This window comes from Prionailurus bengalensis, chromosome X, assembly GCF_016509475.1.
Source record: "Prionailurus bengalensis isolate Pbe53 chromosome X, Fcat_Pben_1.1_paternal_pri, whole genome shotgun sequence".
Lineage (NCBI taxonomy): Eukaryota > Metazoa > Chordata > Mammalia > Carnivora > Felidae > Prionailurus > Prionailurus bengalensis.
In genome coordinates, this window is record NC_057361.1 from 59,776,170 (window position 1) to 59,796,508 (window position 20,339).

General features: G+C 39.6%; 1 protein-coding gene across 4 annotated transcripts in view; it reads right to left on the minus strand.

Moving 5' to 3' along the window:
* The window catches only part of PHKA1 (phosphorylase kinase regulatory subunit alpha 1), a 195,594-nt gene that overhangs the window by 126,007 nt on the left and 49,248 nt on the right, over positions 1-20,339 (minus strand). For all 4 annotated transcript variants that reach the window (XM_043569863.1, XM_043569865.1, XM_043569864.1 and 1 more), the window contains exons 9-13: positions 19,486-19,539; positions 17,885-18,007; positions 14,685-14,780; positions 12,780-12,887; positions 10,974-11,052 (exon numbers count right to left, since the gene is read on the minus strand). In XM_043569863.1, the coding sequence (XP_043425798.1) occupies positions 10,974-11,052; positions 12,780-12,887; positions 14,685-14,780; positions 17,885-18,007; positions 19,486-19,539 (460 nt within the window). The remainder of the gene's footprint in view (positions 1-10,973; positions 11,053-12,779; positions 12,888-14,684; positions 14,781-17,884; positions 18,008-19,485; positions 19,540-20,339) is intronic.

Here is a 20,339-nt window from a genome sequence, read left to right on the forward strand (position 1 = left end):
TCCCTGATGAATATGGATGCAAAAATTCTCAATAAGATACTAGCAAATCGAATTCAACGGCATATAAAAAGAATTATTCACCATGATCAAGTGGGATTCATTCCTGGGATGCAGGGCTGGTTCAACATTCGCAAATCAATCAACGTGATACATCACATTAACAAAAAAAGAGAGAAGAACCATATGATCCTGTCAATCGATGCAGAAAAGGCCTTCGACAAAATCCAGCACCCTTTCTTAATAAAAACCCTTGAGAAAGTCGGGATAGAAGGAACATACTTAAAGATCATAAAAGCCATTTATGAAAAGCCCACAGCTAACATCATCCTCAATGGGGAAAAACTGAGAGCTTTTTCCCTGAGATCAGGAACACGACAAGGATGCCCACTCTCACCGCTGCTGTTTAACATAGTGCTGGAAGTTCTAGCATCAGCAATCAGACAACAAAAGGAAATCAAAGGCATCAAAATTGGCAAAGATGAAGTCAAGCTTTCGCTTTTTGCAGATGACATGATATTATACATGGAAAATCCGATAGACTCCACCAAAAGTCTGCTAGAACTGATACAGGAATTCAGCAAAGTTGCAGGATACAAAATCAATGTACAGAAATCAGTTGCATTCTTATACACTAACAATGAAGCAACAGAAAGACAAATAAAGAAACTGATCCCATTCACAATTGCACCAAGAAGCATAAAATACCTAGGAATAAATCTAACCAAAGATGTAAAGGATCTGTATGCTGAAAACTATAGAAAGCTTATGAAGGAAATTGAAGAAGATTTAAAGAAATGGAAAGACATTCCCTGCTCATGGATTGGAAAAATAAATATTGTCAAAATGTCAATACTACCCAAAGCTATCTACACATTCAATGCAATCCCAATCAAAATTGCACCAGCATTCTTCTCGAAACTAGAACAAGCAATCCTAAAATTCATATGGAACCACAAAAGGCCCCGAATAGCCAAAGGAATTTTGAAGAAGAAGACCAAAGCAGGAGGCATCACAATCCCAGACTTTAGCCTCTACTACAAAGCTGTCATCATCAAGACAGCATGGTATTGGCACCAAAACAGACACATAGACCAATGGAATAGAATAGAAACCCCAGAACTAGACCCACAAACGTATGGCCAACTCATCTTTGACAAAGCAGGAAAGAACATCCAATGGAAAAAAGACAGCCTCTTTAACAAATGGTGCTGGGAGAACTGGACAGCAACATGCAGAAGGTTGAAACTAGACCACTTTCTCACACCATTCACAAAAATAAACTCAAAATGGATAAAGGACCTAAATGTGAGACAGGAAACCATCAAAACCTTAGAGGGGAAAGCAGGAAAAGACCTCTCTGACCTCAGCCGTAGCAATCTCTTACTCGACACATCCCCAAAGGCAAGGGAATTAAAAGCAAAAGTGAATTACTGGGACCTTATGAAGATAAAAAGCTTCTGCACAGCAAAGGAAACAACCAACAAAACTAAAAGGCAACCAACGGAATGGGAAAAGATATTTGCAAATGACATATCGGACAAAGGGCTAGTATCCAAAATCTATAAAGAACTCACCAAACTCCACACCCGAAAAACAAATAACCCAGTGAAGAAATGGGCAGAAAACATGAATAGACACTTCTCTAAAGAAGACATCCGGATGGCCAACAGGCACATGAAAAGATGTTCAGCGTCACTCCTTATCAGGGAAATACAAATCAAAACCACACTCAGGTATCACCTCACGCCAGTCAGAGTGGCCAAAATGAACAAATCAGGAGACTATAGATGCTGGAGAGGATGTGGAGAAACGGGAACCCTCTTGCACTGTTGGTGGGAATGCAAATTGGTGCAGCCGCTCTGGAAAGCAGTGTGGAGGTTCCTCAAAAAATTAAAAATAGACCTACCCTATGACCCAGCAATAGCACTGCTAGGAATTTATCCAAGGGATACAGGAGCACTGATGCATAGGGCCACTTGTACCCCAATGTTCATAGCAGCACTCTCAACAATAGCCAAATTATGGAAAGAGCGTAAATGTCCATCAACTGATGAATGGATAAAGAAATTGTGGTTTATATACACAATGGAATATTACGTGGCAATGAGAAAAAATGAAATATGGCCTTTTGTAGCAACGTGGATGGAACTGGAGAGTGTGATGCTAAGTGAAATAAGCCATACAGAGAAAGACAGATACCATATGGTTTCACTCTTATGTGGATCCTGAGAAACTTAACAGGAACCCATGGGGGAGGGGAAGAAAAAAAAAAGAGGTTAGAATGGGAGAGAGTCAAAGCATAAGAGACTGTTAAAAACTGAGAACAAACTGAGGGTTGATGGGGGGTGGGAGGGAGGAGAGGGTGGGTGATGGGTATTGAGGAGGGCACCTTTTGGGATGAGCACTGGGTGTTGTATGGAAACCAATTTGTTAATAAATTTCATAAAAAAAAAAAAGACTACCCTTTGACCCAGCAATTGCACTACTAGGTATTTGCTGCAAGGATACAAAAATACTGGTTTGAAGGAACACATGCACCCCAATGTTTACAGTAGAGCTATCAACAATAGGCAAATTATAGAAGCAGCCCAAAGGTCCACTGGCAGATGAATGGATAAAGAAGAGGTGGGGTACATATACAATGGAATATTGTCCAGCCATATAAATGGATGAAGTCTTGCCGTTTGCAACAATATGCATGGAGTTATGGAGTATAATGCTAAGTGAAATAAATAAGTCAGAGGGAGACAAATACCATATGATTTCACTCATATGTGAAATTTAAAAAATAAAACAAGAAGCAAAGGAAAAAAGAGAGTGAGGGACAAAACAAGAAACAGCCTCTTAACTATAGAGAATAATTTGATGGTTACCAGAGGAGTGGTGTGTGAGGGGATGGTTACCAGAGGGATGGGTAAAATAGGTGATAGGGATTAAAGAATACTTATCATAAAGAGCAATGAGTAATGTATATAATCGTTAAATCACTATATTGTACATCTGATCCTAATATAACATTGAAGGTCAATTATACTGGAATTAAAATAAAGAGCCTAATAGAAAAAGAAAATGCAGACGGTAAGACTGATGTGGCGTTATGATTTTTCTGGTGGGTATAGTAGAGTTGTAGTGTACTGGTGATTAAGATATTTAAATGATCAACAAATAGGTAGGGAAGAACAGACTAGGTGAAATTAGAGACAAATGTCATAGGAAGAAAAAAACACTGAAATAATATGTAGCTATGACCATAAACTGGATGTTTTTGAAACAGAAGATATATGATGTGGGATAGTTCTAAAGTTTGGTCCTCAAAATGAGTGGGTAACATAGAGGTGGAGGGAAAGGTCCCTAGGGTTATGGATATCCAAAAATTTTGAGCCTAAAATGTTAGATGGCATTCACTGTGATGCTGAAATCTAGCACTATGGCAGGATCTGGGGAAGAAGAGGAAGGCTATAAGCTAAGGGAATGAATTAGAGAAGCAGGGGATCAACAGAGCCAGATGGCATAAGCCTCAAAGGAGAACAGAGTTTCTCATGGGAAGGGAAGAGTAAACTATACAGGATTATTTCCCATATAGCACCAACCCGAAAGTCAAGTGACTGGAGACATTTCATAGGAGCTTAGTGCCACACTGGATTGTGTTGTTAGAGAGTCAAAAACCACCTGGAGCTTTCTAACCTTGGAAACTAGAATGATAGTGAGGTCACTAAAGAGATAAGGATGTGGAAAGATCTGATGTTCATGGGACAGGTGAAAGAATGGTGAAAGAATGCAGACAAAGGAGGTCAGTTTTACATTAGAAGTATAAGTGGTAAAGATGTTTTATAGATATTGGGGCTAGAATTCTGAAAATGTTTACAGAGCTTAGCCCAGTGTTTTGCATAGAGTAGATACTTCAAAATTTAAGTTGATTGTTAGGAATAAAAATAAAAAGGTTTCCAGTATTCTCCAAAGAGGGAATAGTTGGAGCCATAGAAGCAAACTTATTATGAAGGGGGCAGCACTAACAAACTAATACAGAGTGTAAATACAGAAAGACAATAGTATAAGACTAAGTACACAACCATTAAAAGGGTATGAGAATGGGAATGCAAGCTGGTGCAGCCACTCTGGAAAACAGTTTGGAGGTTCCTCAAAAAACTAAAAGTAGAAATACCCTATGACCCAGCAATTGCACTACTAGGTATTTATCCACGGGATACAGGTGTGCTGTTTTGAACGGACACATGCAACCCCCTGTTTACAGCAGAACTATTAACAATAGCCAAAGTATGGAAAGAGCCCAAATGTCCATTGAAGGATGAATGGATAAAGAAGATGTGGTATATACACACAATGGAGTATTACTCAGCAGTCAAAAAGAATGAAATCTCGCCATTTGCAACTACATGGATGGAACTGGAGGGTATTATGCTAAGTGAAATTAGTCAGTCAGAGAAAGACAAAAATCATATGACTTCACTCATATGAGGACTTTAAGAGACAAAACAGATGAATATAAGGGAAGGGAAACAAAAATAATATAAAAACAGGGAGGGGGACAAAACAGAAGAGACTCATAAACATGGAGAACAAACTGAGGGTAACTGGAGGGGTTGTGGGTGGGGGGATGGGCTAAATGGGTAAGGGGCATTAAGGAATATACTCCTGAAATCATCGTTTCACTATATGCTAACTAATTTGGATATAAATTTTAACAAATAAAAAATAAAATTAAAAAAAGGGTATGAGAGAGAAATAGGGAGGAAGATGCCGGCGTAGGAGGATGCTGGGCTCACCGCGTATTGGTGATCACTTAGATTCCACACACACCTGCCTAAATAACCCAGAAAACTGCCAGAAGACTAGCAGAATGGATTCGCTGGAGCCAAAGGTAGACAAGAGGCCCACGGAAGAGGGTAGGAAGGGCGGAGAGGTGGTGCGCGCTACACAGATTGTTGGGAGGGAGCTGGGGCAGAGGGGCAACCGGCCGGCAAAGCAGAGCCCTCGAGTCTGGCTTGCAAAAGCGGAGGGGCCGGACACAGTGTGTTCTGACAGCAAGCGGGACTTAACATCTGGAAGATTATAAGTTAACAGCTCTGCTCGGAGAGCGGAAGGGCTGGAGGACAACGGGAGAGACAGTTGTTGAGCCCTGGACGACAGAGCTCAGCTTGGCGGGGAACAAAGGCGCTCGCCAGTGCCATCTCCCTCGCCCATCCCCCAGCCAAAATCCCAAAGGGAACCAGTACGTGTCAGGGAACTTGCTTGCACCGGGCAAACACCCAACGCTGTGCTTCTGTGGATCCATCCCTCCTGTGGCGGGTCTGACTCCCTGCCGGTGCCGCAGGGCCCCCCACCGAAGCAGATCACCAAAGGAAAAGTGAGCTGACCCTGCCCCTCCCGCCCCTGTGCACCTTGCCGATCCACCCCAGCTAATACGCCAGATCCCCAACACCACAAGCCTGGCAGTGTGCAAGTAGCCCAGACAAGCCATGCCACCCCACAGTGAATCCCACTCCTAGGAGAGGGGAAGAGAAGGTACACACCAGTCTGACTGTGGCCCAGGGACAGACAACAGGTCTGACGCAGCCCTGCCCACCAATGCAAGTTATTCAAGACAGCACAGGGGAAGTGCCCTGCAGGCCCACACCGCTCCAAGGACTATCCAAAATGATGAAATGGAAGAATTCTCCTCAGAAGAATCTCCAGGAAATAGCGACAGCTAATGAACATATCAAAAACGATTTAAAAAATATAACAGAAAATGAATTTAGAATAATAGTCATAAAATTAATCACTGGGCTTGAAAACAGTATAAGGGCAGCAGAGAATCTATTGCTACAGAGATCAAGGGACTAGGGAACAGCCAGGAAGAGCTAAAAAATGCTATTAATGAGCAGCAAAATAAAATGGAGGCAATCACAGCTCGGATTGAAGAGGCAGAGGAGAGAACAGGTGAACTAGAAGATAAAATTATGGAAAAAGAAGAAACTGAGAAAAAGAGAGATACAAATATACAGGAGCACGAGGGGAAAATTAGAGAACTAAGTGATGCACTAAAGAAAATAATCTATGCATAATTGGTATTCCAGAGGAGGAAGAGAGAGGGAAAGGTACTGAAGGTGTAGTTGAAGAAATCATAGCTGAGAACTTCCCTGATCTGGGGAAGGAAAAAGGCATTGAAATCCAAGAGGTACAGAGAACTCCCTTCAGACGCAACTTGAATCGATCTTCTGCATGACATATCATAGTGAAACTGGCAAAATACAAGGATAAAGAGAAAATTCTGAAAGCAGCAAGGGATAAACGTGCTCTAACATATAAAGGGAGACCCATAAGACTCGTGATGGATCTCTCTACTGAAACTTGGCAGGCCAGAAAGGCATGGCAGGAGATCATCAATGTGATGAACAGAAAAAATATGCAGCCGAGAATCCTTTATCCAGCAAGTCTGTCATTTAGAATAGAAGGAGAGATAAAGGTCTTCCCAAACAAACAAAAACTGAAGGAATTTGTCACCACTAAACCAGCCCTACAAGAGATCCTAAGGGGGACCCTGTGAGACAACGTACCAGAGACATCGCTACAAGCATGAAATCTACAGATACCACAATGACTCTAAACCCATATCTTTCTATAATAACACTGAGTGTAAATGGACGAAATGCGCCAACCAACAGACATAGGGTATCATAATGGATAAAAAAAACAAGACCCATCTATTTGCTGTCTACAAGAGACTCATTTTAGACTTGAGGACACCTTCAGATTGAAAGTGAGGGGATAGAGAACTATTTATCATGCTACTGGAAGTCAAAAGAAAGCTGCAGTAGCCACACTTATATCAGACAAACTAGACTTGAAATTAAAGGCTGTAACAAGAGATGAAGAAGGGCATTATATAATAATCACAGGGTCTATCCATCAGGAAGAGTTAACAATTAGAAATGTCTATGTGCCAAATACGGGAGCCCCCAAGTACACAAAACAATTACTCACAAACATAAGCAACCTTATTGATAAGAATGTGGTAATTGCAGGGGACTTTAACACCCCACTTACAGAAATGGAGAGGTCATAGAGACACATGGTCAATAAAGAAACAAGGGCCCTGAATGATACATTGGATCACATGGACTTGACAGATATATTTAGAACTCTGCATCCCAAAGCAACAGAATATACTTTCTTCTCGAGTGCACATGGAACATTCTCCAAGATAGATCACATCCTTGGTCACCAAACAGCCCTTCATAAGTATACAAGAATTGAGATCATATCATGCATACTTTCAGACCACAATGCTATGAAGCTTGAAATCAACCACAGGAAAAAGTCTGGAAAACCTCCAAAAGCATGGAGGTTAAAGAACACCCTACTAACGAATGAGTGGGTCAACCAGGCAATTAGAGAAGAAATTAAAAAATATATGGAAACAAGCAAAAATGAAAATACAACAATCCAAACACTTTGGGATACAGCGAAGGCAGTCCTGAGAAGAAAATACATTGCAATCCAGGCCTATCTCAAGAAACAAGAAAAATCCCAAATACAAAATCTAACAGCACACCTGAAGGGAATAGAAGCAGAATAGCAAAGACACCCTAAACCCAGCAGAAGAAGATAAATAATAAAGATCAGAGCAGATATAAACAATATAGAATCTAAAAAAAAGTGTAGAGCAGATCAATGAAACCAAGAGTTGGTTTTTTGAAAAAATAAACAAAATTGATAAACCTCTAGCCAGGCTTCTCAAAAAGAAAAGGGAGATGACCCAAATAGATAAAATCATGAATGAAAATGGATTTATTACAACCAATCCCTCAGAGACACAAACAATTATCAGGGAATACTATGAAAAATTATATGCCAACAAACTGTACAACCTGAAAGAAATGGACAAATTCCTAAACACCCACACACTTCCAAAACTCAATCAGGAGGAAATAGAAAGCTTCAACAGACCCATAACCAGTGATGAAATTGAATCAGTTATCAAAAATCTCCCACGAAATAAGGGTCCCAGGCCAGATGGCTTCCCAGGGGAGTTCTACCAGACGTTTAAAGCAGAGATAATACCTATCCTTCTCAAGCTGTTCCAAAAAATAGACAGGGAAGGAAAACTTCCAGACTCATTCTATGAAGGCACTGTTACTTTGATTCCTAAACCAGACAGAGACCCAGGAAAAAAAGAGAACTACAGGCCAATATCCCTGATGAATATGGATGCAAAAATTCTCAATAAGATACTAGCAAATCGAATTCAACAGCATATAAAAAGAATTATTCACCATGATCAAGTGGGATTCATTCCTGGGATGCAGGGCTGGTTCAACATTCGCAAATCAATCAACATGATACGTCACATTAATAAAAGAAATGATAAGAACCATATGATCCTGTCAATCGATGCAGAAAAGGCCTTTCACAAAATTCAGCAACTTTCTTAATAAAAACCCTCGAGAAAGTCGGGATAGAAGGAACATACTTAAACATCATCAAAGCCATTTCTGAAAAGCCCACAGCTAACATCATCCTCAATGGGGAAAAACTGACAGCTTTTTCCCTGAGATCAGGAATACGACAGGGATGTCCACTCTCACCACTGTTGTTTAACATAGTGTTGGAAGTTCTAGCATCAGCAATCAGACAACAAAAGGAAATCAAAGGCATCAAAATTGGCAGAGATGAAATCAAGCTTTCACTTTTTGCAGATGACATGATATTATACATGGAAAATCCGATAGACTCCACCAAAAGTCTGCTAGAACTGATACAGGAATTCAGCAAAGTTGCAGGATACAAAATCAAAGTACAGAAATCAGTTGCATTCTTATACACTAATAATGAAGCAACAGAGGACAAAGAAACTGATCCCATTCACAATTGCACCAAGAAGCATAAAACACCTAGGGATAAATCTAACCAAAGATATAAAAGATCTGTATGCTGAAAACTATAGAAAGCTTATGAAGGAAATTGAAGAAGATATAAAGAAATGGGAAAACATTCCATGCTGATGGACTGGAAGAATAAATATTGTCAAAATGTCAATACTACCCAAAGCTATCTACACATTCAATGCAATCCCAATCAAAACTGCAACAGGATTCTTCTCGAAGCTAGAACAAGCAATCCTAAAATTCATATGGAACCACAAAAGACCCCACATAGCCAAAGTAATTTTGAAGAAGAAGACCAAAGCAGGAGGCATCACAATCCCAGACTTTAGCATCTACTACAAAGCTGTAATCATCAAGACAGCATGGTATTGGCACAAAAACAGACACATAGACCAATGGAATAGAATAGAAACCCCAGAACTAGACCCACAAATGTATGGCCAAGTAATCTTTGACAAAGCAGGAAAGAACATCCAATGGAAAAAAGACAGTCTCTTTAGCAAATGGTGCTGGGAGAACTGGACAGCAACATGCAGAAGGTTGAAACTAGACCACTTTCTCACACCATTCACAAAAATAAACTCAAAATGGATAAAGGACCAGAATGTAAGACAGGAAACCATCAAAACACTAGAGGAGAAAGCAGGAAAAGACCTCTCTGACCTGAGCCACAGCAGTTTCTTACTTGACACATCCCCAAAGGCAAGGGAATTAAAAGCAAAAATGAACTATTGGGACCTCATGAAGATAAAAGCTTCTGCACAGCAAAGGAAACAACCAACAAAACTAAAAGGCAACCAACGGAATGGGAAAAGATATTTGCAAATGACATATCGGACAAAGGGCTAGTATCCAAAATCTATAAAGAGCTCACCAAACTCCACACCTGAAAAACAAATAACCTAGTGAAGAAATGGGCAGAAAACATGAATAGACACTTCTCTAAAGAAGACATCTGTATGGCCAAAAGGCACATGAAAAGATGCTCAACGTTGCTCCTCATCAGGGAAATACAAATCAAAACCACACTGAGATATCACCTCACGCCAGTCAGAGTGGCCAAAATGAACAAATCGGGAGACTATAGATGCTGGAGAGGAGGTGGAGAGACGGGAACCCTCTTGCACTGTTGGTGGGAATGCAAATTGGTGCAGCCACTCTGGAAAGCAGTGTGGAGGTTCCTCAGAAAATTAAAAATAGACCTACCCTATGACCCAGCAATAGCACTGCTAGGAATTTACTCAAGGGATACAGGAGTACTGATGCATAGGGGCACTTGTACCCCAATGTTTATAGCAGCACTCTCAACAATAGCCAAATTATGGAAAGAGCCTAAATGTCCATCAACTGATGAATGGATAAAGAAATTGTGGTGTATATACACAATGGAGTACTACGTGGCAACGAGAAAGAATGAAATATGGCCCTTTGTAGCAACATGGATGGTACTGGAGAGTGGTATGCTAAGTGAAATAAGCCATACAGAGACAGATACCATATGTTTTCACTCTTATGTGGATCCTGAGAAACTTAATAGAAACCCATGGGGGAGAGGAAGGGAAAAAAAAGACGTTAGAGTGGGAGAGAGCCAAAGCATAAGAGACTGTTAAAAACTGAGAACAAACTGAGGGTTGATGGGGGGTGGGAGGGAGGGGAGGGTGGGTGATGGTTATTGAAGAGGGCATCTTTTGGGATGAGCACTGGGTGTTGTATGGAAACCAATCTGACAATAAATTTCATATATTAAAAAAAAATTAAAAAAGGGTATGAGAAGAAAGGAGTACTAACAGATGAAGCACAGAAGTAATGTTCGGAAAGAAAGCAGAAACAATCAGGAGGCTACAATATCATGACAATGAAAAGACTTTCCAGAAGTAAGAAGTGGTTAAGAGTATCAAATAACATCATTTATTAAGCATTTGTTCATGATTAAGATTAATAGCAATCTTGAAACCAAACAGAACCAAGTTAATTGTATACTTTTTGAGGCTGAACAAAACACATGATAAACAATAAAGCCATCATTTACTGGTACAAAACAGATCTTTAATATAAAGTTTTAATGCTGGGAATAAGAATCCATACCTTGAACCACAACATCTGGCTTTGGTACAGTAGAAAACCTTCGATTCAGGGGATCAATTTCTCCAGGAGCTAAAAATCCCTAAAGAAAAACCATAAAAAGATTGTTACATCTCAACCAAAAAGCTAAATTTTTTTAGGTAAGTAATTTATTTGTACAAGGTACCTAAATTCATGCTTTTTCCACTATAGCCTTTCAGGGGCATAAAAAGCTAATGTTTGAGGAGAAAAAACACAGCAGTGCCAAAACCTCACATCATAACCTGTGAGAGGCAGGTATGGAAAGAAAACAAATACCTTCTAGTGGTGGCCACAAGGTCTTTGCTGGAAATAGATGGGGTGTAAGTGATAAGCAGAAAGTTTTTTAGCTACAACTCCACCTTCTCTGGATGCATATAATTAGATAATCAAATCACAGTGCTTATTATCAATAATTTAGATCTTGTTTTCTCATTTATTCATGTGACTGTTATGCTTTATGCTCAGCATATATCTTTTGACTTGAATTTCTGTCCTTGCTGAAATGGGACGAATTCACCCATTTGCTCTTAAAAACACCATTCATTTCCTCCTTTTTCACAGCATTTAATTTATTTATAGCACTGAATGAGAAAGTCATCAGGTAAGGATTATTTTAAACAAATCTTTCTGCTCATTATTGCTACATTCTTCATAATATCAACTAAAGATAATCAAACTTTTATGCTGTACACCTGAAACTCACATGGATGTATGTCAATTATAGCTCAGTGAAACTGAGAAAAAAAACCAAAATAGAACAAAAACAGCTGCAGAAAATAGTCACGTATAAACAGGTCAAAGAGACTGGCTTAGAAAGGATAGCTAAGTCCCACCTTAGATCTTCTAGGAGCCTCAGTTATAACTTACCATAATAACCTACAATGGGGAAATAGATTTGCCGGTAAATCTGGGAAACTTCGAGAAAGAGAATGCTTACAATAGCTCAAAATATCAAAAATAAGCTGAACATAAAGTACGAAATTCTCAAGTGCTACATTTAAGAGCTATTTCAACAGAATTTAACATAAAAAACATTTAAAGGGCCCCTTAACAAAAATAAACAAACAATAAATTTTTAAAAACTATGATGTTCCTGGGCCACCTGGGTAGCTCAGTCGGTTAAGCGTTAGACTCTTGATTTTGGCTCAGGTCATGATCTCAGGGTTCATGACTTTGAGCTCCACACTGGGCTCTGTGCTGACAGTGAGGAGCCTGCCTGGGATTCTCATTCATTCTCTCTCTCTCTCTCTCTCTCTCTCTCTCTCTCTCTCTCTCTCTCTGCTTTTCTTCTCTCTCTCTCAAAATAAAGAAATAAAAATTTAAAAAAACTATGATGTTCCCAAACACTTGTCATGGTGCCTAAGATTATCTTATCAGCTTACTCAATTAAATAATGAAACATCATATTGCTTGTAAAAGTTAGTACTTAAATCCATTATCAGTCAACATTACTATCTAAGCACAAGTGCATTCATCAGTCACCAGGCAAGGCACTAGGGGAGTATTTTGAAAGAGTAAGATCTAGGCCCTGATCTCAGAGCAGCTCTAAGTATAGTACCAAGGTAGGAAGCCCTAGGCAGTATGAGAGACATGGTTGGCAGGGGGAAAGATTTTTGTGAATGATTGGCCATATTCCCACTCTAAGCACCTGACCTAGAGGAAAATATATAATTAAGGCAGAATATAAAAGGCAAAAGCTATATCCAGATTTAATGAGCTACTCACAAATCTGATTCTTGCAGTGATTAAGCAGAAAAAAAGTGGAAGAGGCTTGATACTTCCCCTTACCTCTGCCATCAAGCTTCCTAAGATGTACAGAGACTGACCCCACATATGGGGCAACTTGCCCATGGGGACTCGGTCCACAGTGTGAGGATTTTGATATTCTTCGTCAACCTAAAAGAAAAGATAAAGAAGCCACACAAAAGATAATAGAAGGTTAAAGATACTGGACAACAAAAGGGCTGAATCTGGATCGTGACTCATACCCTGTAAAACAGTTATATATGCAATGCACTGAAAAGTTAAGCACTGTGACTACAACCTAGGGTAGTGCTCATTTGTAAAAAATGTTTGTTTATTTTTAAGAGAGAGAGAGAGACAGAGAGAGACAGAGTGTGAGTGAGGGAGGGGCAGAAAGAGGGAGACACAGAATCCAAGCAGCTCCAGGCTCCGAGCTGTCAGCACAGAGCCAATGCGGGGCTTGAACTTGTGAGCCGTGAAATCATGACCTGAGCTGAGGTCGGACACTTAACCGATTGAGCCACACAGGCACCCCGGGAAGTGCTCCTTTAAATGTAGGTACATGCAAATCACCTGAGGATCTTATCCAAAGGCAGATTCTGACCGAGATTCTGAGTGTGGAGGAAAGCCTGAGATCTGCATTTCTAACAAACTTTCAGATGGTGCTGCTGATGTTTCTAGAAGTTTATTACATCCATCCCCACCAGGATGGAAGATTACAACCCTCCCATGGCTAATGCTCCTTCGTAATGGAGAAGAGGAACAATGGTACTCACAACTGGCATGGTGGGAAAACGGAGACCTACAACATTTTTCAAACCTGATCTACTCAAACAATCCCATATTACTGGCCTCAAAACAGAGAATACCAAATCCTGACAGTTTACACAGAACATCGCTGTACGTCTGCCTACTGATCTCCATATCATTCTTAACCTTAAGGTTTGGTCTTTAAAAATAAATCAATATCTGGGGGTGCCTGGTTGGCTTAGTCGGGTAAGCTTCTGGCTCTTCATTCTGGCTCAGGTCATGATCTCTCGGTTTGTGGGTTCAAGCCCCACATCGGGCTCTGTGCTGACAGCATGGAGTCTGCTTGGGATTCTCTCTTTCTCCGTCCCTCTCTACCCCTCACCTGTTCTGTCTCTCTCTCAAAATAAATAATCTTTAAAAACATTTAAAAAATCAGTCTCTGAACAATTAATTTTTTTAAATTGAGGTATGGTTGACATATAAAAAGGCCATGCATATTTAATGTATGCATCTTAATGAGTTTGAGGATAAATATACACCCATGAAACTACCATTGTAATGTTTGGTCTTGCCCTTGTCTCATTATGCAACAGTGCCATAACCGAGACTGCTTTAAAAATTTATTTTCAGGGCGCCTGTTTGGCTCACTTGGTTAAGTGTCCAGCTTCAGCTCAGGTCATGATCTCCCAGTTTGTGAGCTCAAGCCTCATATCAGGCTCTCTGCTCTCAGTGCAGAGCCTGCTTTGGATCCTCTGTATCCCTCTCTCTCTGTCCCTCCCCCATAATGCTTTCTCTCTCAAAAATGAAAATAAACATTAAAAAATTATTTTCATCGTTTCATGTGTCTGTTGGCCATCTGGATGTCTTCTTTGGAAAAGTTTCTATTAATGTCTTCTGCCCATGTCTTCACTGGATTATTTGTTTTTCGGGTATGGAGTTGGGTGATGGGCATTGAGGAGGGCACCTGTTGGGATGAGCACTGGATGATGTATGGAAACCAATTTGTCAATAAATTATATTTAAAAAATAAAATAAATTATTTTCAAAGGCATTAAATCATATTTTTATCATCTTATACCTAAAGACAAATTTTTAGAACATGAAGATCAGAAAGTTAAAACTGGTTTGACTCAAATGAGGCAGTCCTGTGGAGGTACTGCTCTTCTCCCAGCTCTGTGTAATGGTACTTGTCCAGCTCACCTTGTCCGGAGGAACACTATATAGCTCTGGCAAAAGTGGGACTCCGTTTTTGCCCTTGATGAGGACAGTTTCAAGAGCCTCTCTATATTCTTGAACCTGTAGACAAAGGGAAAAAAAAGTTTATAGAGTGTTCCCTCAGGAACTCAAGGAGTGTTGTAGCCAAAGAGAGTCCTATTGCAAAGGAACATATTCACCTAGTAAAATGGAGAAGAAAGGAAAGTAGCATTTGAGAAATGCTTATTGCAGGCCAGATACTATGCTAGGAGTTTTGCGTACTTGAACACATTTATAATTTTTACAACCATCCTAGGAGGTATATGCAGTTAAAACCTTTTTACTGAAAAATGAAAGCTCAAAGACGTTATGAACTCGTGGAAGATCATGCAGAAAGTGTAAGGTTGAGCCTGGATTTGACCTCAAGTCAGCCTGTCTCCACAGGCCTGTTTTGATCCACTATGTACTATTCTAAACATAGCTTCTTGCCTTTACATGTACTGGCTTTTAAAACTGTATTTAAGGGGCGCCTGGGTGGTGCTCAGTCAGTTAAATGTCCAACTTCAGCTCAGGTCATGATTTCAGGGTTCTTGAGTTCGAGCCCTGCATTGGGCTCTGTGCAGACAGCTCAGAGCCTGAAGCCTCCTTCAGATTCTCTATCTCCTCTCTCTGTCCCTCCCCCGCTCATGCTCTCTCTTTCTCTCAAAAATAAATAAACATTAAAAAAATATTTAAAAACTGTATTTTACCTGCTAAATTTTCTATTATAGTGAAGTTCACATTTTTTTGCTTAATAATTTGTGGTAGATTAGTAATGCCTAAAAAGCAAACAAGACAAAACAGACAAAAAAAAAACCCTATGATAATTTATGGTGGGGAAAAAACAGTTCTAACGGTTGTTTTGCAAACACAAATTTATTCTGATGCATTTGATGTATGAAGGAACAATTTGAGCATAACATAAATTTGACATTTGCTTACACACAATTGCAAGAGTATACACTCAGCTGAACTGAGCTGTGTAAGAATACCCAAAACATACACATGCACACACTTCAGGAGGAAAATAGAACCACGCTCATCCATGTTTCGTGTTACAACTTTCTGTCCAATTTCAGACAACATTCCTTCTACCACTGCATAGTAACTTCTGAGCTGCTCCCTTTTCATGGCCACCCTAGGTACATGACTCTGTGCTTCCTGTTTCTTTAATTTCCTTTCCTTGCTTCACAGTTTATTTTTTAATTATTCTGTCTGTTCTGTGTTCTTTTTCTTTTTCTCCTCACTCTCGTGCTATCTTTCTTGTTCTCCTCCTCTGGCACACAGAGTGGTGGGTATGAGAGCCCAGCAGGTCACCCGGCAAGAACATGGATACATATGTCCATGAGCAAACCTTAGGTCTTTTACAAGGTACAAGTGTCATATTGTGATATTTATGTACTTCTTAACCATTCACCATGCATAAAGTTACAATACTGTGTTTATTAGGTTCCTATTGTTTTAAAATTTTTTAATGTTTATTTTATTATTTTTAATGTTTTATTTATTTTTGAAAGCAAGAAAGACAGACCGTGAGTGGGGGAGGGTCAGAGAGAAAGGGAGATACAGAAGCTGAAGCAGGCTCCAGGCTCTGAGCTGTCAGCAGAGAGTTTGATGTGGAGCTCAAACCCGTGAACTGTGAGATCATGACCTGAGCCGAAGTCAGACACTTAACTGACTGAGCCAGCCAGGCACCCCAGGTTCCTATTGCTTTGTATATATTTCTGACAAACTTTTTAAGTGTTGTGTCCCAACCTCATTTTCCCATGAGCCCTATAGTTTTTATTTCTCAAATATGCAGAGCATGGTGATCTTCAAGAAACATATATGTCTTATAGCCGAACTGACCTCCCTTGTTCTTATGGCATATCTTCATCTGTAAAATTAAAAAAAAACTTTAGGGATATTTTCTTCTTTTAAGAAGAACAAAAAACTATTTTCATTGTATACAGAGAACCTGAAGAAGTCAGTGACTATACTTGGACTACTTAATAGTTACTACGGAAGCCAGACAAAAGAAAAGAATAAAAAAGAATCCAGGTCTCTCAACTCTTTTTTCCCCCACAGAGTCCAAAAAACCTGTGTGCTTTGTAGTTGGTAGGCATGTATAATAAATAAATCTTTCTTTGAGTAAGAAAGGTTTTTGAAATTCTGTGGATTTTCCACAGTTCTGTGGAATTTGAGAAGGAGGGAGAAAAATGGTAGAATCAAAATAGGGTGGGTTATTTCTATTACTGCTTATCTTATTTGCCTTCTCAAAAAGGGATATCCTTTAATTTACTAAAATTTAGAGTAAAACACTTTATGGCCTCTGAAACTTTGGTGTAACCCTATCACTTAAACTCATATTGGCAGTTACAGATTTAAAAAAAGTTAATGTTTATTTTTGAGAGAGAGAGTGAGCAGGGGAGGGGCAGAGAGAGAGGGAGACACAGAATCTGACACAGACTCCAGTCTCTGAGCTCTCAGCATGAGCCTGATGTGGGACTCGAACCCACGAATTGGGAGACCATAATCTGAGCTTATGTTTAACTGACTGAGCCACCCAGGCACCCCTGGCAGTTACAGATTAATATTGGCCAAAGCATTCAAATTACACAGAATTATGTTTTATGTAGCTAAGTATAAGGGACTTACAAATGTGCTGGATTCATGTCCAAGCTTAGACCATGGTCAATTTGTAGAATGCCGAACACTAAACTTACTTGATTAAATTTCCCAGTCTGTTTTCCAATGATGGTTTCTAAATTACTTTATTCATGTAGCCCCAAAAATGATGATGACCATGTTGTTTGGGGCAAGGACAGGGTATGAATGGGTTGTTGTTGTTTTGGGTTTTTTTGGGGGGGGGGCTAAAGTCAGAACATCATTTCCAAGATTTAAAAAAAAGACATACAAATCCAAGTACCTCTTATAACTGAGACAAGTGGACAGGGCTTGTTATTGTGCTCTCTGTATTTATTAAAGGTCAAGTCTGAGCAATGGCAATATCCAGGTCTTTCAACTCTTAACCTAGTGTCCCCAACTGCTAGTCTCTAGAAGACAACTCTGTCTCTTCCCTATTAGGGAAGAATTCCATTTGGTCACAGGGTCAGCACAAACATTAACTGAAAGAAGAAGACATAACAAAAACATTCTGCTGAAAAGCTCTTTCCCCAGCATATTACCTGTTCTGCATTGCCACTAAAGACCCCATCAAGAATAAAGTATGTCCAGAACAATGGCCATTCACACTCAATGTTTTCAAATAACTTCAGCTCAGATGGTTCATAGTACAGACGGTTGGGATCCTGGTAAAAACACAATAAACAAAGTCTATTTTACCACTGCAAATTCAGACACATATCTTTAGTTCAGAGGTATCACAATACAGCCTTGTAGAGCGTGTACACACCCCTCCTCCCTTAGCAAGTACTTTGTGATATGACTTGTAACCCGTAGAACTGGGATAAAAATGACACCATAGGCAAGTATGTGAAGAAGTGATATTAATTCCTAATAAACATGGGTTTGGTTTTGTATTTGTTAAGTTTGAGGTAGCAGCAGAACGTATAAATAGAAATGCTTCAAAGGACAGCAAGAGAGATGAGGATTTGGGAGTCATCCTCGTACAGGTGACACTTGAAGCACAAGTTACAAATGTAGTAGCTACATATAGTGAATAGATGACCTGAGAACGGAATCTTGGTTATGCTCTCATAGTTTGGTGAGGAAAAAACAAAAAGAATGAGGATAGTGTAGAACTGTATAAATTAAATAGGAAAAGAATTTCATGAAAATGGAAGGGTAGGTAACAGTAATGTACTACAGAGAAGGCAAGTATAATGAGGAGTGGGAAAAGGCTACTGGATTGATCACCTGGGACATTCTGATGGTATTTCAGAGCATAATTTTAATAGATCAGTAGAGATAGAAATCAACAGGACTAAAGAATAAAGTAGAAGAAGGAAAGTAGACCAGAAGAGTTTGAGCTCGATGATTAAAAAATGTTTACATTCCTAGTGAAGTGCTTCTTATTGACCATTCATTCCCTTTAATAATACTTAACTTTCTCCATTGATAATTCCAAGGAGAATTTTTGACAGGTGGAGCAAAAGCAAGTTAAACTTTTCAAGATCAGGTACTGTTTAGAACCAACCAACCACAAAAAGGCGGAAGGGGGAAGAAAGTGCTATTGAAAAGATTTTTTCCTTTGTAACTATTAAATATTTGGGAGGAAGATACTTTGAGACTATTCAAATATTCTGTTTCTGCTTAAACTTTCACCCACTGATTTAAGCATCTGTCAGTAGCTCTTTCCTGAAACTAACCAGCTGCAAGAGGTGGAAGAACTACACCTTCCTCTATTTTATTTAATCCATAAAGGCTCACAAATAGAACTTGGCAACTAAGCCCAACAAAGGTAGGAAACATTAATTACTGTAACCTATTTAGTGATTATTTTATTTTATATATGTTTTTAAAGTGTATTTATTTTGAGAGGCAGAGACAGGACAAGTGGGGAGGGGAAGAGAGTAAGGGAGAGAGAGAATCCCAAGCAGGCTCTGCGCTGCCAGTGCAGAGCCTGATGCGGGGCTCGAACTCATGAACCTGTGAGATCATGACCTCAGCTGAAACCAAGAGTCAGATGCTTAAGCAACTGAGCTACCCAGGTGCCCCTTTAGTGATTATTTTAAGTACCACCAGTGAGTTAAATATTATCTGAATGAGACTGCAAACAGTACTGACCATGCTACCTTGGACTCATTTTGGGGGAAAAGAAACCCACCTCTTTGGGAGTTTTATATCCATCTCGTAGAAAGCGACAGCAACCATAACGACCCTGGAAACCCAAAGAAAAGAAACAGTGGAAGCATGCACATTGGTATAGCCATATAGTCCATCAAATACAGTCTTTGCAAGAGCTACATGTGCCAATCTATCACCAATACAGATACAGTATTTAAAAAATAATAAAATATAATCTAAAAAAACCTTTGATAACAGCCCAGTAGCAGAAACTGATTTCAGAAATCAATGTGTGTTCAAGTGAGGGCTAAGTTACAGGCTCTTCCCTAAAGCAGAGTCTCTAATAACTCTTTCATCACTTTCCACCATAGGATAAGTCTGTAACAGCCCAATTACTATGTGGGCTGTTCACACAGCTCATAAGAGATGAGAGGCTCAAAAAAAAGACAATATATTTTTAAAATTTTGATAATTTGAGACTTAGACAAGAGTTGCAAAAACAGTACAGAGAGTCACCACTACCCTTCAATCACTGTCCCTTTATATTAACTTCTTACATAACCACAGAACATGAATAAAAACTAAAAAATTAACCTTGGCACAAGACTATTAACCAAAGTACAGAACTTATTTGGACTTTGCCAGTTTTTCCTTCTTTCTTTTTAAATATTTGTTTTTGAGAGAGAGAGCAAGTGAGTGCACAAGTGAGCAATGGGCAGAGAGAGAGAGAGAGAGGGAGACACAGAATCTGAAGCAGGCTCCAGGCTCTGTGCTGACAGCTCAGAACCCATGATCTGCAAGATCATGACCTGAGCTGAACTCGGACGCTTAACTGACTGAGCCACCCAGGCGCCCTGCCAGTTTTTGCACTAACGGCTTTGTTTTTTTCTTGTC